The sequence below is a fragment of the Cynocephalus volans genome, chromosome 10 (assembly GCF_027409185.1).
Source record: "Cynocephalus volans isolate mCynVol1 chromosome 10, mCynVol1.pri, whole genome shotgun sequence".
Taxonomy (NCBI): domain Eukaryota; kingdom Metazoa; phylum Chordata; class Mammalia; order Dermoptera; family Cynocephalidae; genus Cynocephalus; species Cynocephalus volans.
The window spans coordinates 44,298,128-44,324,772 of NC_084469.1; the positions used below are offsets into that span (position 1 = coordinate 44,298,128).

The 26,645-nt window shown below is 46.1% G+C and overlaps 2 protein-coding genes across 4 annotated transcripts in view; one reads left to right on the forward strand and one right to left on the reverse strand.

Moving 5' to 3' along the window:
- Nucleotides 1-844, reverse strand: part of ATPAF2 (ATP synthase mitochondrial F1 complex assembly factor 2) — an 18,624-nt gene extending 17,780 nt beyond the window's left edge. For all 3 annotated transcript variants that reach the window (XR_010024618.1, XM_063110976.1, XM_063110975.1), the window contains exon 1: nt 562-844. Coding sequence is in view for 2 of the 3 variants with exons in the window: in XM_063110976.1 (XP_062967046.1) it covers nt 562-694 (133 nt within the window). In the remaining variant the exon portion in view is untranslated. The remainder of the gene's footprint in view (nt 1-561) is intronic.
- On the forward strand, nt 716-21,019 carry GID4 (GID complex subunit 4 homolog). Its single transcript, XM_063109850.1, has 8 exons — nt 716-740; nt 819-1,030; nt 1,077-1,532; nt 7,314-7,373; nt 12,245-12,352; nt 15,549-15,650; nt 17,309-17,439; nt 19,805-21,019. The coding sequence occupies exons 1-8, from the start codon at nt 716-718 to the stop codon at nt 19,866-19,868; spliced, it is 1,158 nt and encodes a 385-aa protein (XP_062965920.1). The 3' UTR covers nt 19,869-21,019.
- Nucleotides 21,020-26,645: the final 5,626 nt, after the last annotated feature.

Below are 26,645 nucleotides of genomic sequence, written 5' to 3' on the forward strand. Positions count from 1 at the left end.
CTAGGCCTCATCAGAGTCAGGGGTGAAGAGAGGAGGCATGTCGTCAACTCCAGTTTAGTAGAGAAGACTAGAGATGGCAGGGCTTGTGGTCGGAGGGTCAGGAAACCTGCAGAGAAAGTTTCCAGGATGGAGGACTGAGGACCTGGGTTCAAGGCCCCTTTTGTGCCAGGTCTAGTGCTGGGAGCTGGGGACACAGAAATCAGTCATACAGGCCTGTCTTTGCCCTCTACAAACCACTCACAGTCCTTAAAGTACTGTTTGAAAATACGGTTGATACCTGCATCCCTTATTAAAGAAAGAAGAGCCATACGCTTTAAGAAAAGCTGCACAAGACAAATATCAATTACCGTCTCGTGCCATCATGCACTGTGCCTCCTCGGGTCGTCCCTGCCCTCGTCTGGGCTTCACTTTCCTATCTCTAACAGGAACCCGTCTGGCCTGCGTAACCCTGCCTCGGTCACCCCGCCCTGCACCGCTCATCCCGCCTTGCAAAGACGAAGCCCTCAGCCCACCTTACCCCGGCTCGGCTCCTCGCCAAAAGGAAACGTGTCCTGGCCTCACCTGTCGGGGGTGCATAGGCCCGGGCTGGGGACTGCGGGGATAGCCCTGGCCCCACGGAGGCGGTGCGGCCACCCGGCGCCCGGTCCAGGAGGCGGCGACCCCCGTCCCGCAGCCGGAGGCAGCTCCTCCACATCGCACCCGAGGGCCTCGGAAGATGCGCGGCGCGAAACCTGTGAACAGTGAACACAGAGCGAAAGGACCCCCAGGCCGCACGCTCTAGCTGTACGGAAACCTCGCACTCCTCCCCAAGCCTTCAGGCTCCCCCGGACGCCGCCATCTTGCACATGACACCAACGGCGCGCCGTCGCCGCCGCGCGCCTCTCGCGCACACACCCCGTCAATTAGCGTCATAATCGCACCTCGCCCCGCCCCTCCGCGCCGCGCCTCGGAAGAAGACTACGAGTCCCAGAGGGCTTCTCGCGCAGCCCGCCACGTGTTTTCTCCGCCCGCCAATGGGCGGAGGCGCCGCGTGAGCCTGCTCCCGCCCTCCCCGGCGCGGCCGAGCCAATCGGAAGGGGCGGTGTGTGTGTGTGCGAGAGCAAGTGGGGAGGGGGACCCAGCTCAGGACGGGGAGGCCCGGCTCGCAGGTCCCGGGGTCCCGGTGGCGGCCGGAGCGCTTGGTCCGCAGGCAGCGGGCGGGTGGTCACCGCTCCCGCCCCCGCCCCCGCCCCGCGCGTGCGTGCCCCGGCCCCTCCCTCCCCGCCACCCTCCTCGGCTCCCGCGCGGCGGCGGCGGCGGTTCCTCTCCCCCTCCCCCCAGCCCTGGCTCCGGGGGACCCCGCGATGCCGGTCCGCACCGAGTGTCCCCCGCCGGCCGGTGCCTCGGCCGCTTCGGCGGCCTCGCTCATCCCGCCGCCGCCCATCAACACCCAGCAGCCCGGCGTGGCCACCAGCCTCCTCTACAGCGGCTCCAAGTTCCGCGGCCACCAGAAGAGCAAGGGGAACTCGTACGACGTAGAGGTGGTGCTGCAGGTGAGCGCCGGGCCGGGCCGGGGCCCGAGGGCCTCCTCGCGGCGCTCACGGGCCATGCCCGCCCTCGGCTCCTCGAGCCCGCAGCTGCGGACCAGGCCCTCGCCGCCGGGGCCTCCTGCACCCGGCGCTTCCCACCCGGGACCTACCGAGCTGTGTCTTACACTCCGCGCCCCCGACCCTGACCTGTCCCCTCGGACCCGAGGCCTGTCGTGAGCAGTTCCTGGCAGACCCCGAACACTCTCCCAGACTTGAAGCCCGTGACCGGCCCGCCTAGGATCCGGAAGCCTCCCCCATGACTGGCCCCTCTCTGGCCTGGGTTCTTCCTTCCCGTGACCTGTCGCCCCTAGATCAGCCCTCCCACCAGTCCCTCTCAGGCCCTGAAGGACTCTCCATTGGTTTCTCCAGACTCGGGACCCTCCCCATGGCTGGGCCCGGGTCGGATTCTTAGACTCTCCCAGACCTGAGACATGCTCCCCTTTCCTCAGTTCCAGGAATCTGCAGACCCTGGGGCCTTCCTCCTCCTGGGGCCTTCCTCCTCCTGGGGAAGGCTCGATCAGCCCTCTCAGAGGTGGGGAGCACCCTCCCTCCACTGGCTGAGAGTCCCCAACTCACAACTGGTTCCTCAGATCCTGACATCCTCCCCTCAAGACCAGGCATTCACATGCTGGATGCCCCTTGGTGGGGCTCCTCACAGACTGTTAGGATCCTGCCTCCTGGGGACGCCCCCCATCACCACCACCACTGACTGCTTCATGCTCTTCATGGTCCAGTCACCCAGCTCCTCCCTGCTGCCCCCACCTTCAGGCTTCCTACCCCAAGCTTCTCACACCCCCTACCCCTGCTCTGTGGCCACTTCCAGCCTGCTCTCAGTCTCCCCAGCCTCCCCACCCATACCTTCATCTTGTTCATTCCTGGTTCCAAGGGACCCTCTTTTTTGTGTGTGTGTTCTAAACTTTTATCTACACAGGCACAGGGCTTCCTCCCCATCTCTGATACCCATGTACTAGGAAATCTAACTCACCCAGTTTTATTTGATGTCCACTCACCTCCTCCCGTGTGACCTGGATTTCTGAGTACTTGCTGCCAGTCCCTGATCAGCTTTGGAACCACAGCTTCACCTGCCCCAGCTCTTTCCCGTACCTCAGCCCTCTCTTGCTTGACACTTTCTCCCAGCCGAAGGAGGTTGGCGGTGGTGAATACTACTTTTTATCTCTCTTCCCCACAGAACTGTTCCTCCTCTCTACCTACCCCTGCCTGCCTGAGGACCCACTTTCCCCTTCTTTGCCCTTTTTCCTTAGTCTGACACCCACCTCCTAGATTGTTCCCAAACCCCTCCCAACACGTGTCCCCTTGAAAGCCCTTCCAGAAGCGTTGAAGCTCTGTGTGCTGCCTCGCCACTCCCGGGTGTGAGGCAGGAACGTACAGTGTGTCTGTTCCTCATGCTGGCCTTTTGCCCTTTTTCTGTTTTAAATCTTAGCCTCTCCTGGTCAAGTAGGTCTCCCAGCCAAAAGACGTTGGGTCTTGGAAAGTTAGTTCTTTCTACTAACTGCAGTGCACTCATCAGTCTCTCTTTTTCTTACTGTTTTGTGACAATAAATCGTTTTCTGTGTTTTTGATTTTGAAAACTACATCTTCAGGTTAATCATATCTTGCAATTGTATAAACTTGCAATTGTATCATGAGCCATGGTATTTATTGAATTGAAAAACTGTTGTGGCTGAGGTATTTGTCTTCATAACTATATACCTAATGTGGTGATCCTCTTCTTTTTAGCTTATAATGTGAGAATCTAGTATGAAGGTGCAGGCTTTCTTTTCCCCAACTAATCATAAAATTTTCTGGGAGTAAGATCCCTGGGTGGGTCGTGTTTGGAATGGTCTTGAATTGGTGCACATTTTTTAGTTTGAGGTTTCAGATGTGGTGGGGGAGAACTGGCAGGGTTGCTAGGTGTCACAGAGAAGTCTGCTTTGGTTACTGCAGCAACTCTTCCCTTCTGTCACTAGTGTGTCATTTCTCAATTCCTGTCAGGTGTCAATCTCCTTGTGAACTGGAAGAAGCCTCAGGTGGCCCAGAGCAGAAGCCTGGCCAGTGGCTGGAAGCCACTTGAGTAGGATGTCTGACAGTGGGGGCGGTGGTCATGCCAAGTAACACCGCCCTGCATGTGCACTGGTGAGCTGCTTGTTCTCAATCATGACTAGTCAGCGGCATGTGAATTGCCCCATCATCTGGTTTTTCAGCCAGGACTAGTTTCTCCAACTTGGGCTTCTTAGAATACTTCTCCTGCCTTATGTCCATAACTCAGCTTTTTTCCTGCTTTCTTTCTTCCTTTTTTTTTCCTAGCACCTTCATTGAGATATAATTCACATATTGTACAGTTCACCTGTTTAAGAAGTACAATTCAAAAGTTTTTAGTATATTCACAGAGTTGTGCAACCATCACTACAACCTAATTTTAGAACATTTTCATCACCCCAAAAAGAAACTTCATATCCCGTAGCCATCACTCCCCTCCAGTCCTAGGCAACTGCTGATCTTTTTTTTTTTCTGGTTTGCTTATTCTGGACATTTCATATAAATGGAATCATATGGTGTGTGTCCTTTCGTGACTGGCTTCCTTCCCTTAGCATCATGTTTTCTTTTTTTTTATAAAGATGACCGGTAAAGGGCTCTTAACCCTTGATTTGATGTTTTCAGCACCACTCTCACCCAGTGAGCCAACCAGCCATCCCTATATGGGATCCGAACCCATGGCTTTGGTGCCATCAGCACCACACTCTCCCAAGTGAGCCACAGGCCAGCCCCAGCATCATGTTTTCAAGGTTCGTCCATGTCACAGCATGTGTCAGCACTTCATTCTTTTTAGAGCTGCTCTGCCCGTTGTGCAGATAAACATTATGTTTGTCCACTGATGAGCTGATGGATATTTGGGTTGTTTCCACCTTTTGGCTATTATGAATAAGGCTGGTGTGAACGTTGGCGTACAAGTTTTTATGTGGACATATGTTTCATTTCTCTTGGGTAGATAAAAAGCTGAGTGGAATTGCTGGGTCATGTGGTAACTCTGTTTAACATTTTGAGGAACTGCCAGCGGTTTCCAAAGTGGGTGCACCATTTTATGTTTCAATCAGCCATGTATGAAGGGTTCCAACTTCACATCCTCTCCAACACTTGCCGTCATTCATCTTTTTGATCATAGCCATATTCTAGTGGGTTTGAAGTGATATCTTATTGTGGTCTTGAGGTGAATTTCCCTGATGACTAATGATGTTGTGCACCTTTTCATATGCTTTTTGAAGTACTTCTTTGAGATTCCAGTTTAAAGAGTTCCTCAAACCTTTGCGAAGTTCTGACTGGGTCTCTTTTTTTCCTATCCTACTATAATTACTCTTTCTTCCTCTGCCATCCAAGAAACCAACAGTAGAGCAAAGCCCGGGGCACTGTGAAGGGAATATTAAAAAGAGCAGCTGTTGGACACAGCTGTGCTGTGAGACCTTCTTGCTAAACATTTGCCTTGTTATCTTTCTCATTGAGATGCTGGCCTGTCATTTGGTTAAAGCTGTACACATTGTGGTGTATTTGAGTTTACCAGTTATCATCAAGATCAGTCTGGGCAGAATGGGAGAGACACATGGTGGAATTGAGGCCACTGAAATTCTGATTCTTGAGCATGTGATAATCCATACAAAATGTTAGCCAATTTGCAGTTCAATTTTTAATCTTATTAGCAAGTATCCTTGCCACCTGATACCCTTTCTGGCAGCTGTGAAACCCCAAACTATATTGAATTCAATGAGAATTGAATACATGAAATTTAAGGCCTCAGGTTAGAGCTCTGTGTCCTTTAATAAAAGTTCTTTCCTGAACCATGTTAGTGTAGATCAGCTGTTTTAGATAATGTCCAATGCCAAGGTCAGCAGATGAGGATATTTAAAATGCTTTGACAGTTTTCACATGGAATACCTTTGTTACCAGCACCAAACTGTGAAGGCATTTTAGCTTCATTGAATCTCTTTTGCTTTGGTGCTGACATCATCTGGCTGACTAAGTTCAGTACAGTTTTTAAGGATTGCCTTAGTCTTTGATCTATGGTATAATTGGAAGTAGTCAAGTTCCCAAATCTGGTAACTGCCACAAAGCCTTTCTAGTTTCTTGAAATGAGACCCCACTTAGCATTAAAATCTCACCACACTGCATCTACGTTTTACCTCATTCTGCTTTAATTCAGGGGTTTACTGTAAGTGAATCAAATTGTAGTGAAGTCTGGAGCTCTGTCTATTCAGGGTGAGTCTGTATAGATTTGGATGAAATGTACTAGTTGGTATGCTTTTAGCTACAAGTAACCATGTTTTGCATTTCAAAATAGCTTAAAGAATAAGTAAACCTATTATCTAACATTACAAGGAGTTTGGAGGTGACGTGGTGCCAGGTTGATTAATTTGGGGACCCATGATGGGCCCAATTCCTTCCATCTTTCTGTGCTGCTATCCTTGGTATTTCCTGGCCTATTTCTTCTCCTGATCTCTAGATAGCTGCCCCAGGACTGGAGACCGTGTGGAGATACTACCCCCACCAGGGGAAGAAAAGCCATTTCTTCCTCGTGTGCATCTTCAAAATCCAGTGATCTTTCCCAAACATACCTAGGAGGCTTACATATACATCTGATTGGCCAGAACTTGGTCACTCACCCCTAAACTGATGACTCGCAAGGGGACAGGGGCACATGTTTGCCTTAGATCCATCAAGGTCAACCAGGTCTTATGGGGCCAGGGTAGGTGCCAGCACAAAATCTGGGCCCCACCAGCGTGGAAAAAGAGGAAATTGGTTGTTGGAGAGGCATCCATCAGTGTCTCAGCAAACAGTAATTGGTGGCTGCTAAACCTCAAAATCTACTGTGCCTGGGCCGGCCCGTGGCTCACTCAGGAGAGTGCGGTGTTGAGAATACCAAGGCCCCGCGTTCGGATCCCATATAGGGATGGCTGGTTAGCTCGCTGGCTGAGCGTGGTGCTGACAACACCAAGTCAAGGGTTAAGATCCCCTTACCGGTCATCTTTAAAAAAAAAATAAATAAATCTACTGTGCCTATTAATCCTCTTTATTGTAGGCTCCTGACTCTTTTCATTAAGAAACACAAGCATCCGTATATGAGATGGACAGAGCAGGCATGCATACTATCTTCAGTCTTTGGTTGGCATTTTGGTTCATAACTGAAATTTTTACTGCATTAGTCTTCAGAAGAGACTGTTCCTGAATAATCTGTTCATGTCATAAAGAAGTAATATAGGACAGTGCTCAGTGTGAATGATAGGGGAGACGTAGACTTCTAGACCAGTGATTGAGCAACATGGAAATAGAAATAGAAAGACTTCAGGAAGAAAGTGCAGCTGGAGTTGGGGTGACACCACACGTACAGCTACAGATACAGACCTTGTGCCCAGCAGTGCACGAGGTCTGTAGATCAATGGGAGACTTGTGTTGAAGACAGTGCAGAAAGTGAGGTTTGAGCGGGCTCACTGTTCCAGAAAGGCATGTCAGTCTTGAGATAATTGGCTGAAGGAAGTTGAGAGGGTCCTGGGATCAGTTTGCTTCATCAGAAGAGTCATGTGTGTAGGGAGGAGTCGTGAAGATCCCAAAGGCTAGGTAAGCCTTAAGCAGTGCTGGGCGTACACTGACTCCCAGGCCTCCTTTACCTGGTCTGGCCTCCCAGGATTTCCTAAGTACCCTCCGGTGTGTCCCCTAGTGAGTTCATCCATTTGTAACAGGCTGTGTGTCCTTTTTTTCTAGCACGTCGACACGGGGAACTCTTACCTTTGTGGGTACCTGAAGATTAAAGGCCTTACTGAGGTAAGCACTTGCCGTACAAACTAGACCTGGAAGGTCTGTGATATGCTCAGCAGATTTGTAGGGCTAAGCACAGCTCTTTGAGACCTAAAAAGTACACTATCCCTAAGTGTTGTTACTGTATGGGGAACATAAAGCAGGCAGTTTTGATGTATCCTGTTGGGAAGTATACAGATTCACAAATCTTTTAAAGAAAGTTTATAGATATGTCACAATGCAACCAACACTATTGATTTTATTTTTAATCCTTTTTTGGGGAAAAAAAAATTGTAAGAACACAACCACCACCCTCTGAGATAAGCATCACTCATACAAGAACGGAGGTTTTAAGTTCTTTGAATACCTTAGTTCATCAAAACCTCAGAACTCCTCGGAATTTCGAAAGTAAGAAGGAGCATCCTTTTCCATCAGTGAGTAAACAGGAAGAGGAAGGAGGTGACTGAACTGGCCACTGAACTCCACCGTGAGTGCCTGGGCTTGGCCCGGGCTGCAGTGTCCTTTGGCCTTTTATCAGTTCTCCTGGTCTTGATGATCCAGCAGTATTTTGCTGTGCTGGACAGAGGAGGGAAAGGGGCTGGGGTGACATTCTCACTCTGCCCCTTATGGTTCTCTGACCTTTAATTTCTCATTTCAGTTTCCTCATGTGTAAAGTGAGAATTAAAAATCGCTGCTCTGGGGCCGGCCTGTGGCTCACTCGGGAGAGTGTGGTGCTGATAACACCAAGGCCACGGGTTCGGATCCCATATAGGGATGGCCAGTTTGCTTACTGGGTGAGCATGGTGCTGACAACAGCAAGTCAAGGGTTAAGATCCTCTTATCGGTCATCTTTTTTAAAAAATATAAATAAATAAATAAAAATAAAAATCCCTGCTCTGTCTACTCAGTCCTGGGGGGAGGAAACAAAGTAAATGGTCAACCAGCATGTGATACAAATGTGGGATACTGTTGTAAAGCCCTGATTAGCTTCGGTCTTGAAACAATTGTTTTGGCCTCCTTGATTACATCTGGTTCTCCTACTTTTCTATAAAGTATTAGAAGTTTGAGGATTTCCTATGAAGTCTGTTGAGACAAAAGGTATCTCTACCTTCAGGAAAGTATCCAACTGGCCAGTTAGCGCAGTTGGTTAGAATGCTGCTTTGTAACGCCAAGGTCAAGGGTAGGGATCCCCATACCCGCCAGCTGCACCCCTCCAAAAAAAATCCCTGTACTGGTCAGCCGCCCAGAAGAAATCCAATTAAGTATGAGTAGAAAATGATAACAAAAAAATGGGTTCTAACCTTTGAGTTTGTGGTGAGAGAAAACATTGTAACACAGAATACACTCAACTGTTAGGCAGTCAAATGTATTTGTTAATTGGGTGCAGAGTATAACCTTGAGAATACCAAGGCCCCGGGTTCGGATCCCATATAGGGATGGCCGGTTTGCTCGCTGGCTGAGCGTGGTGCTGACAACACTAAGTCAAGGGTTAATATCCCCTTACCAGTCATCTTTTAAAAATAAATGAATGAATGAATTAATGAATGGTTCAGGTCTTAGTTGTAGTAGTTGTCTTCCCCGTGTACACGGCATGGAAAATTAATTATTAAATTGGAGATAATTTGCCTCTTAGCTACTTGACATTCACAAACAAAAAGCACAACTTTTTTTTTTTTTTTTTAAAGACGACCAGTAAGGGGATCTTAACCCTTGACTTGGTGTTGTCAGCACCACGCTCTCCCAAGTGAGATAACCGGCCATCCCTATGTAGGGATCTGAACCTGTGGCCTTGGTGTTATCAGCACCACACTCTACCAAGTGAGCCACGGGCTGGCCCCTTAAAAAAACACAACTTTAAAGTTTGTGTGCCTTCTAGAAATAAAATCCCAGAATCATAAAAAATGGGTATTAAATAACATTCTCTTTGCATTTTTGAGCCAGCTGCCGGTAGGGAGAGGGGACCTTTCCCCAAGAGCCCAGCCTTGGGGGTTGGGAGGGTCACAGTTAGGCCCTCCACTCACTCATTAGATGGGTTTGGAAGGGTTTAGAAGCTCCAGCTGAGGTTGTGCTAGACTTGCTTAGAACCAGGGAGACAGGTCACAGTAACCAGACTCACAAGAGACTAATGTGTAAACAGACATGCCAGTCTACTCACAGAATGAGGTACATGCATGTTCCAGAAGTTCTCATTGACTTACTGGCTAGTTGAATGTTAATCCCCTAGAAGACATGGCAAGTCAGGGTACCCATCATCAGACAGTTTTGGGTGAGCCTGGAGTCAGTGAGAGGAGTGGGTTGGATGACTTAAATGGTCGACCACAGCTAGACCCGCTGGAGGAAGGCCACTCCTGCTTTGTGAGGCGGGTGCTGCTACAGCTCACTTACTCTGACTTGTTTTTCTGATATCCCTCTTTATATTAACATGGTTTTTTTCTTTGGCTCTGTAAATTACCCCAAATTTGGCTGTTGTCAGGTGCTTGAATTTCTTGTTCCTGCCCTGAGAAATATTTTATCTTTTTGCTGACTTCTGTACTTATTGAATCTCATTCACTCGGTATTTATTTTGTTTAATTCTCAGAGTTTGGGGGTAGCTTGTAAACAATCAGATGTACTGTCTAAAGGGTTTTTAGAGAAAAGCCGGTGCAGAATCATTCTTTAGGGAAACCTGTGGATTTAAACCATAAATATTTTAATTGTCTAATACAGTTAGATATCTTATCATTTTGTTCTTTTATCTCTTTTGTGGAAGTTCTGAAAAAATATTAAAGATCAAAACTTAGAAAACTATATATACAGCTTCTAGTTTAAAATTTCATCAGGTGCTGACCTACATGGAACTTTTCCCTCAGTAGTCCTTCCTAAAGCAGATTAGTATAGTTTCATTTATACCTTAAAAATTAAGTTTCCATTCAGGAAAGTTTCTCCTTTTTAATTTCTTCCGTGTATATATGAACATCTGTGTGAGGAACCCAGCAACAGTGTTTGGGTAAGGGGGTTGTGGTTTGGGGGGAATATTAGATTTATAATATTTTGAAGTTCACTGTTAAGAAAACAGTGCCTCAGCAGTGTCGCCATAAAGCAGGCATCTTCAGTCACCTAAAACAGTGGTGGCAACTGTTTCCCAGGAGCCTCTGAAACAGTGGCATGTGCTGTGGCAGCATCCCAGGAAGGTCCTGAGCTCCATTCAGGCCAAGTGGGCAGAAGTGGCAAAACCACCAGAACTAATTTCTTTTATTTATTTATTTATTTTTTCTTTATGTCTCTCGCCCTGTGTTTATTACTTTTTATTATGGAAATTTTTAACTTGCAAATGTGGAGAGTAGAGTGTAATGAATCTCCATGTGCCATATTTTTGTTTCACAGCTGATCTTATGTCTTTTATAACCCCTCTTCACTCCCCTCTCCCCCAAGATCATTTTGAAGCAAATTCCAGACATTTCATCCCAAAGTATTTTAGTATCCCTAAAAGATAGAGCTCTTAAAAAAAGAAAACTACAATGTCATTATCACACCTAAAAAAAATTCATCAAATGTCCATTGTTTAATTTCTCTGATTGTCTCATAAACGTTTTGTTTTGTTTTACAGTATGTGTATTTGTGTAAAGTTCAAGACAAAGACTATATACTAAAATAGTTATGTCTTTTGAGTCCCTTTCCCCCCATATTCTGTTACCATTATTGCACCAAAACAATATATGCTTTATATGCCTTCTTCTTAAACTTCATTTTCATTATGTCAGCAATTCAAATACATAATATTTTATCTTGAGAATACAATGAACACAACATGGAGGAAGATTGTGAACATAGGTTCCCAGTACTTAGTCACTAGTGATAGTAGAGATTTTCCTTTTAGTGTTTTCTGTTGGAATTTAAAGATGCCCTGCCATTGTTCTGTGAGAATAGAGCTGCTAATTTATTTTAAATATATGCAGATGTCTGAGGGGCTTTCTGAAGAAAAAAAATGGGAACTCTAGTCCTGGGGATATTAGGACTGTAATCTGTAGGTTGCCAGGCCAGTGGCTATCATGACCGTACTCCCAAGAAATACCAGGGTCTTGGCAAGCCAGGCTGAGGGTGGGTTGCTTGGTCGGTTGGTTTTTACAAATGCAGAGAAATAGTAGACTTTTTTACTGTTTCAATTTTTCATTGTTTTTTCCCTAAATCTTTGGTGCCTACCTATTAGCACATAAACAAATAGCAAGTAAAATTAACAGAGCATTCTAAGCAGCATGTGACAGCTTCCTTATTTTTTTCAGTGGCATGTTTTTTAATGGTTGTGATTTTACTTTGTAGACATAATGTACATATATTTTCCCTCATATAAATTGTTTTCAGTTCATATGATAGAATTAAATGTAACCACATTATATCAAGGTATTCTACCAAAAAATCCACCCCTAGAAACTTGAAGAATTTTTTTTTATAAAAAAACAAACAACTGAGCCAGTGTGAGCACCAGTGGAACGGTCCATGGTTTGGGGGAGACTTAGTTGTAAACATTGTGATTTTGGAGCCTCTTAGGGTGTATACATTGGAAAGCAAAATCTACTAAGTCATAATCTTCTTTGTATGATAGAATATTCAGAATTTACTTGTAGTGGAAATCATCCAGATTCTTTTCTGAGAGACCAACACATAACAAATGAAGTCAGAGAAGGGTTCTCTGCTTCTGGCAAAGTCCGCAAAGTCCGAGAGACCCTCCACTACCTGGACAGTCCAAATTGAGATTCGTTTCCACAGCTGTTGGTAAATCAGCTGGGTCTAACTCTGGTTTGGATTGTCAGTTAGCGATGACAAGGTACTGGGAAGAAGTTAAAGCAGGGTCGATTCCTCCTTTGTAAAAAGTTGAAACTCGCATTCAGCATCTTGTTTTGATATTTGGGCTTTTATCATAGGAGTATCCAACCCTTACGACCTTCTTTGAAGGAGAAATAATCAGCAAAAAACACCCTTTCTTAACTCGCAAGTGGGACGCGGATGAAGATGTCGATCGGAAACACTGGGTGAGTAAATCTCTGATCTGCGCTGGGTCGTCCGGGGACTGCTGGAGGACTGATGAAACGCCTGGCACCAGAGGCCTCATTTTCTATTAGGAGTGATCGGGGGCTTTGCAGCCAAACGGAAGCCTGCTCCTACATACAAATCTTGTGGTTCTGTCTCCTTCGGAGGAGAGTTTAGATACCGTCTGACCCACCTTTAAATAGCAAATGGTTGTCTGATGATAGCAGTCCCCAGAGTTCCAGCCAAAACTTTGTTTAGCAGTCAGAATCTTCACAGTATCCCCCATCCTTCCCACCATCTGTCCATCTGCTATCCACTGTTCCTTTCTGATCACCTCTGCTTGGAGAAAACCCTGTGAAGCATCCAGCAGTCGGCTCTGGCAGCAGGGCAGGCCCGAGACAGAGATGCCGTTTGTGGGGCCCACCTCCCACTGGCTGGTCCGTGGGGGCAGGACCACATTGTCACTTTTCATCCTGGCTCCCAGCAGACACAGGACCGTGTTAACTTAAGTACCATCAGGACATCACTGGAAAATCCAGGCTCCTTCCCTTCTTAACCGTCAAGTGTGGAGCATTCTCATTTACCAGTAGTGAACACTCCATGGCAACTTAGAGGTATTGTCCTGGGGTCTTTCCATTGGTTGTCACACAAGTCTCGTGTCTTCAGAAATCTGCTGCTCAACCTGTCATAATGGACTTTTGGCTTAGTTGACCATGGCGATGATGAATTTTTGTTTAGTGCTGAGGAATTCCAATGTGTTTACCCTCTGTAAACCAACCAGAGATGATTTTGTCACTACTGAAGATTCTAGAACTAGTTCTCCCCATTGCTACTCATTCCTGGCTGTCTAAACTCTCCTGATTCTGGCACAGCAGTCTGTGGAGAGAACTCCTGCAGACATTGTCTGAGTTACCCTCAACATAAATCAGCTGCTTTGCTTATTAACGTTTTTCACTTTAGTTAGGAAAGGAGCATCTATCAAATGCTGAAGTTTGTTAAATTTATTTATTTACTTATTTTTAAATGATGACTGGTAAGGGGATCTTAACCCTTGACTTGGTCTTGTCAGCACCACGCTCTCTCAAGTGAACAAACCGGCCATTCCTATGTAGGATCCAAATCCATGGCCTTGGTGTCATCAGCACCGCACTCTCCCGAGTTAGCCACGGGCCGGCCCTGAAGTTTGTTAAATTTAAATTTAAGCTCGAGCTTTTTAAAATTCTTTTTGAAATCTACATTTTGTGACTATTGTAGCAAATGGACACTAAACGCTGGAGAGTCATTTGTGTCTTTATAATAGCAAGAGAATGAGCAAAATCCAAGCACCTAGAAGGCTGGGGGAGCCCAGGTGATGTGTGATGGTGCCGGCATCAGAAAGCAGAGTTGGAGGGCTCCCCAGTGCCAGCTGTGCCCACCCCTGCCAATGCCAGGCTCTTCCTGCATGGCCTCCTGCCTCATGGGGTGGCTTCTTCCCTTCCTGGACAGCCCCAGTGTAGAAAGTTCTTCCTTGCAGTAAACCACAGCCTGTCTCCATTCAACTTTGTTTTCCATTTCAAATTGGTCCTGCAAAAAACAAAGTCTTTGAGGCCCAGTGACAACTCAGTTTTAGGCTAGTTTGGCAAGAAATGAAATACCTAGAAAGCAACTCTGAATTTTCCCATTGACCTCCATTGGAATATTGGAAAATATCTAGGACTATAGCCTTTGCTAGATTGGATTGAAATGTTTTGGGTGAAAGAGGGACCAAGAAGGTCACCCTGGGCACTAGCATGCTAAGTTGGTAGGATGCAGGAGCTGGGCCTGTGGAATTTTTCCTCTTCCAGCAGTTCTGGCCACTTTTGCAGTCTTCAGCATTTCCCATAACTTTCCCAGCTCACGGAGGATTCCCATATCCCCACATGGGACTCCTGGAGCTCTATACTGAGCCTGTATTTGTCTGGGATTTATAATGTCTAATATACTTCACCTGTGGTATCATTTTTCCATTGTAAAGTAGAACCAGAGGCATTGTATTGCATCCTCAAATGTTCCTGAGTGGTATTTAAAGTTGGTATTGTGGTGGTCCTATAAAGTCAAGATATAGGGGCCAGCCCATGGCTCACTCAGGAGAATGTGGTGCTGATAACACCAAGGCCATGGGTTCAGATCCTATATAGGGATGGCTGGTTAGCTCACTGGCTGAGTGTGGTGCTGACAACACCAAGTCAAGGGTTAAGATCCCCTTACCGGTCATCTTTTTTAAAAAAATAAAAAAATAAAGTCAAGATATATTTAATCTACTTAGAATAAAAATATCTGTGTGACAAAATCTATAATTTAATATCTCTATATCTTGTTTTCTTATTTAAGATGTTTTCTTATAAAATTAATACATGCTTAATGTAAAAAATTTGATTAGCAGGGCTGGCCAATTGCTCAGTTGGTTAGAGCATGGTGACCCCACCAAGGTCCAGGGTTCCGATCCCTATACCAGCCAGCCGTCAAAATAAATGAACAAATAAGTGAATGAATAAGTAAGTAAGTAATTGGAAAAAAACAAGTTGGGGGGAAAAAATCATCTGTAATAACAACACCTAAAAGTAAAACAGCTGTTAACCTTTTCCTGAATCTTTTTTGGGTATATATACTTTTCTGTCTTTTTACAAAAATGAGATCATAAGATACAGTTTTGTAAACTATTCCTAGTCTCCTTTTAAACTTAATCATACATTACACATTTCTAGTGTCTACTTAACTAGCTGGCCCAAACCCCAACAGTGTCAGAGGACTACACTAACTCTCTCTCCTTTGCAGCTAGACAGGCTATTACTAAGTGGTTCTGCCTGACTCTTTCTGTTCCTGTGGATTTAGTTACAGATATCTGCTCATTGATTTTTCTTAGCTTTCGTCTGTCTGTGGTAAGGTGTTCTGAGAAAAGGCCCCTGGAAGTGTGTTTGTTCGCGTGTTCTGGCCTTTTCTGTGGGCCTGCTACTAGGCAGGGTCGTCTAGGGGGCCTCAGCTGGAGTCCAGGTGTCTGTCCCAGAGTCCAGGTCTGCATTCAGTGGGGGCGGCCACAGGCTCCCTGTTCAGTACTTGGGAACTGCATCTACTAGATGTCATGCCTTTGAAAAGATGATTGCCCCTGGGCACATAAGGGTAGTTCTGACACCTGCCTCTCCCTCTGCTGGTCAATTATCATACTCTGCTTTTTGCTTTCAGGGCAAGTTTCTGGCTTTTTACCAGTATGCAAAATCGTTTAATTCAGATGACTTTGATTATGAAGAGCTGAAGAATGGGGATTACGTCTTCATGAGGTGGAAGGTAAGCTCCCTCCCAGGCATTTTTCTGAGACTCGCTGCGTGCCCCAGCTGTAAGGCACCCCACACGTCTCCTCTGAGATGCGCCTTCTAACCAGGGGCTGCTTATGTCCAGTGCTTGTCACAGTTTGTCTTCATGGCAGGGTCTTTGCACACCTGTAGAAAGCAGGCAGGGCTCCAGAGCACGCACTGGTTAACTAACTGCTGACATCCCAGACAGCTCCCTTTGGTTACACTGTTTAGTAGTTAGCAGGTAAATTCATGCCCAGGTGGTGATCACCCTCTGACGTTGTTGTTTGTGTCTTCTCCCTTTCCTTTCTCCCACCCACTAATCCCTTTGAACCTCCAAGTTGAATCATTCCAAGTGTTCTGTGGATTCAGGGCATAGCCAAGCTGTCTCTGAACTTAGTCATCCCACTACTCCCACCACAGGCTTAAGCTCTGTTGGAGTGACTGGTCTCTGCCACTACGTCCTTACTCTGGGGCTCGGCACAGTCTCAGCTACTCAGCTCAGGAAATGAGGGACCAGGAATGGAATGTGGGTTTTCGACTCATCAGCCCTCGGAGAGTGCCATCTGGCTGACTCGATGAATTGGCTTTTAGCTGAGAAGTCGTTTGTGCTCCCTGCTTTAACAGCCACAGGATAGCAAAAGCATGAAGCAAGTTTGTTAAGTGACTTTGTGAACATACACCCACCTTCAACCCCTAGTTCCTGATCTGTAGGAAAAAGTTGTTTTATCTTGAAATTTTGCCAGCTTTCATAAGGACGAACCATTCAGTAGTTATTCTCAATCTTTACTTCATACGGCTAACATCTGGTGGGGGAATCACCATTGTTCAGTGTCAGATGCTAGGTGTAGAGAGTAAACGGTGAGCCCCACCCTTGTGAGCTTGTTCTAATTTTATTAAAGACTACAATTTCAAAGATTGAACAAGGGGGAGGAGAGTGTCTTTAAAAAAAAGCAATAGAAGCATTTTGTCTCCAAAGAATTTTTCGGGGCAACTCACCTGTGGGCCTTTAGTAGACCTCCTGAGGCGCTGGGGCTTCTGACCGTCTCTCCCAGAGAGTAGGTGCTAGGACTCGGCCTTTCAACTCTTGGCTGTACTACAGGTAGCAAGCTTGCCTCTTCCATAAGGTGCCTGATCAAGAACAGGCCTGTTCTGTTTGCTGTTGACAAGGTGTAGAGCTCTTGGAGGGGGTATCACGGTAATTGACTGTGGCTGCTGGTAATTGATCTGCCCTCAGAATGATTCACAGACCAACAGAAGTTACTCAGTCTTCTAGACATCATCAAGAGCCTAGTGACAGTTCCTGGGAGCTGGAGCAGAAACTTACTCTCCCCGGTTGTTCTGTCTGTGGTCTCTGAAAGGTAGCTAGGCAGGTAGGCAGACAGGTAAGTAGGTACTGATTTATTGATTAGATGTTTGGACCATGGTACCTTCTTAGTTTCTGATCCCAGTGAGCATTTTCCTCTTTAGTATATAGAACATTCCAGGAGCACTCTTCGGAAGTCAGGATGAACCCAGTCACCCAGTAAGTCTGGGTTAGACTGTGGGAATGTGTCTTTTCTTAAGTGGTCCTTAGAACCCCCGGATGCTTAACAGAGAGGCCCAGAGGGTGACAGGTGGTGCTGTGTTACTGACCTCTTCATCTGCATGCAGGAACAGTTTCTGGTTCCAGATCACACGATCAAAGACATCAGCGGTGCCTCCTTTGCTGGCTTCTACTACATCTGCTTTCAGAAGTCAGCAGCCTCCATAGAGGGCTACTACTACCACAGGAGTTCAGAATGGTAAGGACCCCAGAGGCCACAGGCCACAGGCCACAGCGGAGGCTTGCTGCCCGCCCCCCTGCCTTGGCTCACCACGCCCAAAAGAGAATCTCTCTGCCTATCTCTGTATAGATTTCATGCTTTATTTGGATGCTGAGGGTCTGCTGAAATGATCTCAGTTGCTCATAGTAGGGGCTTATCCCTATCCACAGAGCAGAGTAAATGAGATGAAAAATGAAGTATTAGGTGAAGGAACTCATTTCTAAATACTTTTAAGCAGTACTGTATTTTTGGCATTGTTTATCTCAGTCTTGCTGGTTTTGTCCTCCCAAATTTAATCAGAAACTAAAATGTAATTTAATTCACTGTGAAGAGTGTAAATTTTGCTATCAGCAGCCTTTGTCATTTTGTGGCTGTATTCCTTAGACGTTGGTCCCACATGCACTAAATTTCAGTCTGATGAGCTAGTGGCCAGGTGAGTTACAGTCCTACTCTGTGTCTCGTCCAAGGTGAAGGACAGAACACCACCTCAAGTGCAAGCTTTTATCACCTTTTGGGGGCTCTCATGCCTCTTTGCTGCTTTTTTAAGCACCCGGAGGGTCAACCATACCATAAAATACCTGGTTTCCTTTCTGAATATAGAAACACTTTATTTCCTTTCAAATTTTTCACACTTCTGTGACTTGCAAGTGATCCTACCTAGATTGACCCAAATTCCTTGTTCAGTGGCCACAAAATTATATCTGCAAATAAATGCCAACACTGTAGCTATAACTATTAGGCTTTCAGTAATTGTTCCGTTTCCAAGTAAGTTTTTTTAAACTTTGCATAATTTTTTAAAAATAACAGTTTTATTGACATATTATTTGCGCACCATACAATTCACTCATTTAAAGTACACAAGTCAATGGTCTTTCATATATCAACAGAGTTGTGCAGCCATCAATTTCAGAACATTTTCATCACAAGAGGAAACCCTGTACCCTGTAGCCATCACCTCCAAACCCCCTCCCAGCTCTAGGCAACCACTAATCTACTTTCTCTCAATATAGATTTGCCTGTTCTGAATACTTTATACAAATGAAATCCTACAACATGTAGCATTTGTGCCTGGCTTCTTTCACTTGGCATAATGCTTTGAAGGTTTATCCATGTTGTAGCATATATCAGAACTTCAGTTTTATTGTCAGGTAATTTTCTGTTGCATGTGCATACCACATTTTCTTTGTCCGTTCATCAGTTAATGGACACTGGAGTTGTCTCCACCTTTGGCCATTGTGAATAACACTGCCGTGAACACTGATGTGCACATATCTGAGTTCCTGCTTTCAATTCCTTTGGGCAGATACCTAGGAGTGAAATTGCTGGGTCATACGGTAACTCTATTTTTAACTTTTCAAGGAACTGCCAAACTGTTTGACAATGTCTGTACTATTTTACATTCCAACCAGCAGTGTATGAGGGTTCCAGTTTCTCCCCACCAACACCCACTATGGTGGGTATAAAGTAGTACTTATTGTAATTGTGATCTGCTTATTCCTGATGGCTAATTCCCATCCCTTTCTTTATTTTTTTTATGGTAAGATATAAACTGTTTTTACCTGTGTTCTTCCTCTCTTCTATGTGAAACAAGTAGAAAAGAACTAACACTCCAGTCACCGACTCCAGATGTGTCCAGGGTTGTTGTCCCAGAGTGTGGTTGTCCACCTCTGTTTCTCCGTCCTCTGTGTGACACCTCAGATCTCTACTATTCCGCAAGCCTAGTGCCATACTTAGGGAAATGAGAGAACAGCAATGAATGGTGAGGGCTGGCTGGTTAGCTCTGCTGGTTAGAGCGTGGTGTTATAACACCAAGGTCAAGGGTTCGGATCCTTGTACCCCACCAGAAAAGAAAAAAAAGATGGTGAAATAAGGTTAGGGGTAGCTGCGAAATCGCTATTTACACGCTCTCTTTGGGGACCATGAGAAGTAGGACATGCCTGTGTCGTTTGTGCGGTTCTTTAAGATGTTATAGCCTGACGTTCCGTGAACGGAGCTGAACTGCTGCTAGGAGAGAGGGAGGGTGGAAGGTGGAGGTGAGGCCAGGGCTTCCGCCTGTAGCCGCTCCCAGAACTTACCAGGTTCTTGTTCTTGTAAAACGTACTATAGTTGCTTCATACTTAGGGCGGAATGCCTGAAGACAATTTAACTTATGTGTGGTTCAGGAGGATTAACCGAAAAGAAAGAAAAAATCAAACTAGGTTCAGGTTGAGAAGTATAGGATGACTTTGTGTTCAGTCCAAGCATGTGAGTCGTCAGGTGCTCTGGTCGGGGGGTTCTTCCGACAACATTTGCTCAGTGTGCGATAGACGACTACCTCGCATTTCTGTCTCTCCCTCCTTTGCAGGTATCAGTCCCTCAATCTAACCCATGTTCCTGAACACAGTGCACCCATCTACGAATTCCGGTGACAGCGGTTCAGAACAGCAACCAAATAAAACTGAACTTGGCAAAAAAGAACTTTGCCAAGAAAATTGTGTACCTGCCAGAACCAGGAGAACGTGTGTTCCTGTTTCTTCATGAGCAGACTCGCATCAGAAAGCATGAATGTTAACCCACAGAATCCAAGGAGCAAGGCCGACTGGCGGGGCACGTGGAGGGGGCGGTCTCTGTTCTCCATCCCTCTCTGTGGCAATTTGGGCTTCATCTGTTTTTAAGCTACCTTAAGCGCACTTTCCCTTCCTGCACAGCTAACTTCCATGTCACTGGAATGTCCGCTCCTTTCTCTGTTCCCACCTGCAGCTGATTAGAAGGTCAGCTCCCGGATCACCTTCAGCCTTGGTGCTCAGTGGTCCCCACCCAGGCCTCCTCCCCTCCCCCAGTTGCTTTGTCTGGTAGCTTAAGAGAAGGCAGAGCCCCAGCATGTCTGTGCCCCCAGAGCTCTGCACAGGGAGTAGGTGAGCTGCTGCAGCATCTGCCACCAACGAGGCGAGGGATGGAGGCCAAGCCGGTCTCTACTGGGCCTCCTCAGTGTTCAGATCTGATGGCTTCGTGGGGTCAGCAGGCACTGCGGAGCCCTGTGCTGATAAAAACACAGAGCTAGTAAGTGGCTGTGAGGTTCCCTGGGCCTGCTGTCGGGGACCGCTAAATGTAAGGCTTCCAGATCCCTGTCAGGAACAGATTCCAGTCCTGCTTATTACTCAGTACATTTGCTCCAAACTTTTGAACTTGAGGGCAATACTAAACTTAAAAATAAGAGTTTTTTTATTACAAAATTATTTTTATGGTCCCTTTAACAAGGACCCTATGGCAAATGCACAATTATTCAGAATTACATTTTATCGTTTTCACATTGAAAACAGCAAATGTTGACTTAGTAATTTTTATATCTATATCTATATGTATATGTATATTTAATCAACCAGCAGTTTTGAAACTAGGCATCCTGGTACAAAAGTTTTGCAGCATTGCGTAAATTATAGTGCTAAACACAAGAACTGTTTTTGGGGCCAGTTTAGCATTTGTACCTTCTCCTTTTGCTACTTAAAACAACAGTGCTTCATGGCGACCTTTTCCATGAGGCAGAAGGGGTCGTCATTCTCCGAAAACAGTGACTCAAATGTTGGGACGGGGGGGTGGGGCGGGAAACGTGAACATGCTCAAATAACTCAAGGCTCACGTGCCAAAGTGTGTGTGTGGTTTTTCTGTTTTGTTTTTGTTTTTTTAAATGTTTAAAAAGCTTCATAGGTTGACATCAGTTGTAGCCTGCAAATAATGGGCAGGGCTTTAGGGAATTGGCATTTTCTGGTGGTTTACAAGACTTACTTGGAATACAAGAGGAAAAGCTTTAAAAACAAGAGAGCATTATAACCCACAGGCGCAAAGCAACCTGCAGGTTGTGCATCCATGGGCAGTGTAAGAGACCAGAAAGCCCTTCAGTAAGATGAGAGGTGGGGGGAACTTTTTACTCTTAAGTGACTTTCCTTTTAATGACATATGTACTGTATGTTACTGAGATTGAATGTTAGGGGAAGCCTTAAAGTAGAAGTATTTGGGAAGGTAGCCAGTGGGCACTTGTGATATCTAAAATTTGTAGTCCCAGGACTTTGTACAGAGGTGTGACCCAACCATTCAGTAAGGTCAGGGCCTCGGAACCGTAACAAGTCACCCCGGTGACTTAACGTGGAAAAATGATACATATCCGTTCCCAGAGATGAGTCAGAAGTTTCTTGGATCTGAAAATTCAACAAGGCATCAGAGTAGCAGGCTCTAGTCAAACCCTGCTGATTTCATATTGAGAGGAGGTGCTCGCCATCGCGTCAATGAAGCTGACAGATGTCACTGAAGAGCAGAGGAGGCTGTTGGGCTGTGCTGGCTCTCGTGCAGCTTGTGGCCGTCTCGACATCACCTCGGCTCTGCGCAGCATGTTGCTCTATACCTTCTGCGTTCTGCGAGCCTCCTGGAAGGATGCAGGCCCCACTCAGAGCACTGAGGGGTGAGGTCATTCCCGGAGCCTGTGGGGGGGTTCATGTGTGTGGCCCTGAGTAGTGGGTCAAGTGGGCAGGGGGGGATGTTTGCAAGCACTGCTGGTGTTCTAGCCAGACAGGCCACGTCCCAGTGTAGGATTTCTTTCTTCCTTTTTTTAGCGAGGTAATGGAATGCTGGTTTACTGGGAAAAATGAAGAAGTAATACCTTTACTGGATCCTTCAGGCACAGCCATGATGAAGATTTATTTGATTAAAAGTCTGCCTACTGAGGATAGGGAAGGGGTTCTTTTTCCACCACTTCTTAGTAACTCCCAAATGACTGACATCAACTCCTCTCTGTTCCTGAAGGAAATTTGGGGAATCTTCTCCACCTGTAGTTATTCTTTCCAGAACCTTCTCAGTGGTTTACATGCCTCTGATACTATGTGCAATATTTTCGGTTGACACTTGTATCCATCATTAAGAAATGAGTGCAGATTGCAGATTTTCTACTGTCTTCCTCCACCCCAAACAAGCCTGCGTGAGGTTGGGTCTTAGGGGTCCGGCTGTTACTGCTCCACTGCTTCAGAAGCTTCTGTTCTGTGGCCCCAGCTGCGGTCCTCGTATGTGCTGGACTCATCCCTTCCTCTCACCCGTCATTGTGAAGTTTCTTTAGCGTTTCAGCTGCAGTCCAAAAGTAACTGAGCAATGTCTAATATTAAGTAGAAAATCAATCTGTGTGCTGGTTCTGTTGGTAATGTTAAAATCACAAACTCCAGGGGAGCAAAGGGGTTTTTCAATGTCTTTGCTTTCAGAAACAGGGAATTTATATTCTCTAAGGCCTTGAAATGATTTTTTTTCCCTCGTAAAATAGTCTGATAAGCTAATTTTTAAAAAGAAATGCCATTAAGTATGTTGCATTGTGATTTAAAATTACTAACGAGTTCCGGGAAAGAAAAGTAGTATTTGATTTTGAATCTTAAATGTTTTGAAAAATTAGATTTGAATGGGAGCAAAGTATGAATATTTTGTTTCTTTATGGAGGACATGTGGAAAGAGTTTGAGGGTTTGGAATGGGAGAAGTATTTTGCAGAGCTATCAATGTCCAAATAATTTTTTAAAAAATAATAAAGGTATTTAAGCGGTGAGTTGTCCTATTTCTAAATCAAAATGGTTGCACTAGAAGAAACCGGTCATTTTCTGGCCTGGGCTACATAGCTCTCTCCAGGGTGGCCAGAGACCTCTGTGGGCTGAGAACAGGCTGTTGCAGTGGTTGGTTGCTCCTTCTCATTTTGAAAGTTTTCAGCCTCTCAACACTTCTATTTGAGCTCCATTTTGTTGATTTTTGTACTTCTTCAGAAATGTAGAAGCTTTTTTTTTTTTTTTCTTCGCATATGTGCATGATTTTTCTTTTTATTTAACACACAGAAAATATGCAGTCTGGTGCCGGGACAGGCGATATGAGGGGGGACGATCTGTAGGCTGCTTTCACCACTGTGACTGCGACCCTCAGAGGAATGCCTGAACCCCAAAGCACAGGCCCTTCAGCTCCCAAATGCGTGTCCAGCAGTATCCTGAAGCCAGACGCTGGCGGCAGGTTCTAACCCTTGAATTCTCTGCAGCCTGTGCCCGAGGCCCCTAACTTGGCCATCACACTTGATTCTGACAAACCATCCTGTCAGGGTTTAGGAAGTAGTAGCTGAACCTGAACTGGTACCACCTTCTGAAACCTAACAGGGAGGTTTGTCAGAATCAAGTCTGACAGGTCACCAAGGAACGCAGCTGGAAACATCATTCGAGTTTTTGAGGGAATGTTTAGTGTTGAAGAGGTTTAAATTTTAAGCAAGTTGAAATGCTAAGGGAGTTTACATCAGTGGCAGGGCAGAGTCCCCCTGTGTGTGTAAAATATCATCTGATCTTATATTGTTTAAACAATAACAATATTTTTCTCCCATGGGATGTATCAGGAAAGGAATAGACAATTGATAATGCCAGACTCATAATTTAAGATGCCATTTATTGGTTACTTTTTACAGTGGAAAAGCCATGGAGGCGTCATTCTCCACATCTATCTCCGGGTCCTCACATGCCCTCATGTGCACCAGCCACCTCTGAGCCCAAGCTCCCTCACCAGAAGGTGAGGAGGCACAGCCTCTGCTGGGTCAAAGAATTGCGGAGGATTCAAGGAGATGTTTCAGAAAGTACTTTGGAAATTGTAAAAATGTTGTCCTTGTTTAATAACAGTGCTACAAGATATTCACGGAGGCTTGCTGCATGCAACACCCCACTCCAAGTACTGGGGACAATACAGAAATAAAACATGCTCCCTGCCCTCGAGGAACGAATAGTCTAGAACAGCTAACAAAACCCTCTCTCATGTCTTAGATCCCCAATTTTTAACCTTTAGTTTGCTTTGTTTTTAGCCACCCACAGGAATAGTAGAAACAGAAAATGTGTACATTTTAAGTATGAAACCAACTGCAAGACAAGAAAAAGGAAAATCATAAACATGAATGCCGTCTCCACTGATCTGAACTGCACCTGAGAAGGAAAGCATTAAAATTGCTCAGTGATGAAATAGGCAGCTGGCTTTGATTTTTTAAAAAAATAAAATAATATGTGTCTGAAAATTGGATTGCAGTTGAGCAGCTTTTCCCTCCAGATTTTTCTTCACAAACATCTAAAGATTGAAACTCCCTATTTGTACATAGGGGGAAAAACATGTGAGGCTTTTCATTTGTAGAGAAGCATATGCTGACTTCAAGTTTATTTTTGGCCATTTTTTTCCTCCTGATTTTTCAGCTTGCTTTATTTTTCAGTGCATTAGTCATCGTTCCTCTCCTCCACACTTGCTCACCAGCCCCTCTGTCTCTCTGCCTTCTCTGGCTGGCACAGCTTGGAACAGTGCTTCTCAAACATGTCTGCACATTAGAATCACCTGGGAGCTGATTTAAAATTCAGATGTCCAGCAGCACCCAGGCTAGTCCTTTCACAGCCTGCTGATGTTCGTGACGTTCCCAGTGCACAGGGAAGTTTGAGAGTGATGGACTGCACCTCCCCTACTGAAGGGACAGACAGACTCAGCTCGTGATGTTGGTGGACTGCGTGTGGTCCCCTGGGCAGAGGCCATGCAAGTTTTCAGCAGCGTGACCTCAGAATAGCAAATGGCAAACCCCAGACTGGTGTTCTTGCCTTGGGTGTGGCTGGAGCCAGTGAGAACTTCCATCCCTTCTAGAATTGGAGCCCTTGGAGAATAAAGAAGGGATGGTGCTACTGTCTTTTCACACTTCGGTGCTTGTCTTCATGGGCTCTCGTTTCTTCAGCAAACACTTCGGAGCGCTCGCCACGTGTTACCCACTGCTCAGTGTGCTTGGGGTGCATCGGTGAGCACAACAGATAAAAGGTCCCAAGGACGGTTTGCGTTCTTGCCAAGAGATACACAGCAATAGACAAAAAAGTTACGTCAGATGCGATGCTGACTGATCACTACAGGAAAAGAGAAAGCAGGGCAAGGAGGACTGGGAGTGCCAGACTGGGTCAGGGTGCAGGCTGTGGCTTTTTAAACAGACAGTCAGGCTGGGTCTCCCTGGGCAGGTCATGTTTAAGCAAAGACCCAGAGGAGAGGGGTGAGCCGAGCAGCTGTATGGGGAAGAGCGTTCCAGGCAGGAGACTCCCGGTGCAGAGGTCCTGAGGCAGGAGTGCGCCAGCTGTGTTAGAGCAACGGCGAGTGCGTGTGTAGCAGGGTGTGGGCAGAGGGGACAATAGCACGGTGTGTATGGGAGAGGCAGATCCAGTGGGATCTTGCTGGGTGTTGTCATGATGAACACTGACTTTGGCTTTTCCTCAGAGAGAGATGAGAGCTGCAGGAGGATTTCAGCAGAGGAGGTTTTAAGGGATCCTCCTGGCTGAGGGGCAGTGGATTGACTGTCGGGGTGCAAGAGCTTAAGCACGAAGACAGCCAGGAGGCTGCAGCCAAACCCGGGAGAGGCAGCAGCCATGATGGTGAGGGGTACTTGTTTCACTGGCAGATGCAGACCTGTTGACAGTGGAGCCAAAGGGATTTGCTCAGAGGCTGGACATGAAGTGTAGTAGCGAGACTAGCCAAGGGCAAGGCCAAGGTTTTTGGCTGGGGCAACTGGAAGGATGGAGTTTCCATTGTATTAAGGTTACTGTCTCTCTTGTATCCTCAGGATTTTAATTTGTGGAGATGACATGGAGAAGCCAGTGCCATGGAAAAGGAAGTCTTATGAACAGAAGAGTTACATCTGCCATCTGCTGGGGAGATAGACCCTTACTTTAAGTAGCTTAATGGAAGTTTACTTCTCATTTACAACATATCCAGTTGGCACAGGTTGGGGAGGGGGCTCTGCTCCATCAGTCTGTCATGAGCTCTGCGACCATTAACCTGTGCCTGCCATCCTCAGTTGCCCTAGGTGTGTGGAAGACCAAGCTGTGGGCCAAGCTGGGGGTGGGAGGGTGGTGCACGGCCACACCCAGCTATTTGGGGGCTGGAAAATGGGGCATAGCTGGGTGCCCAGAGGAAAGGGAAATAGATGTGGTGAACGACAGGTCAGTCTCTGAGGCGCAAAAGTTGTGGCTGGAAGGGGTGTGCGACAGGAGCAGGAGGTCTGCTCTGGACATGTTGAGTCTGAGATAAATATACATCAGATTTCCAAGTGGTGGTGGACCTACGAATTCAGGAGGAATTCATGAGAAAGGTGTGAGCTGGAGATAATGATCTGGGATTTGTCAGCCTCTAGATGGAGTATTTAAAACTGCAA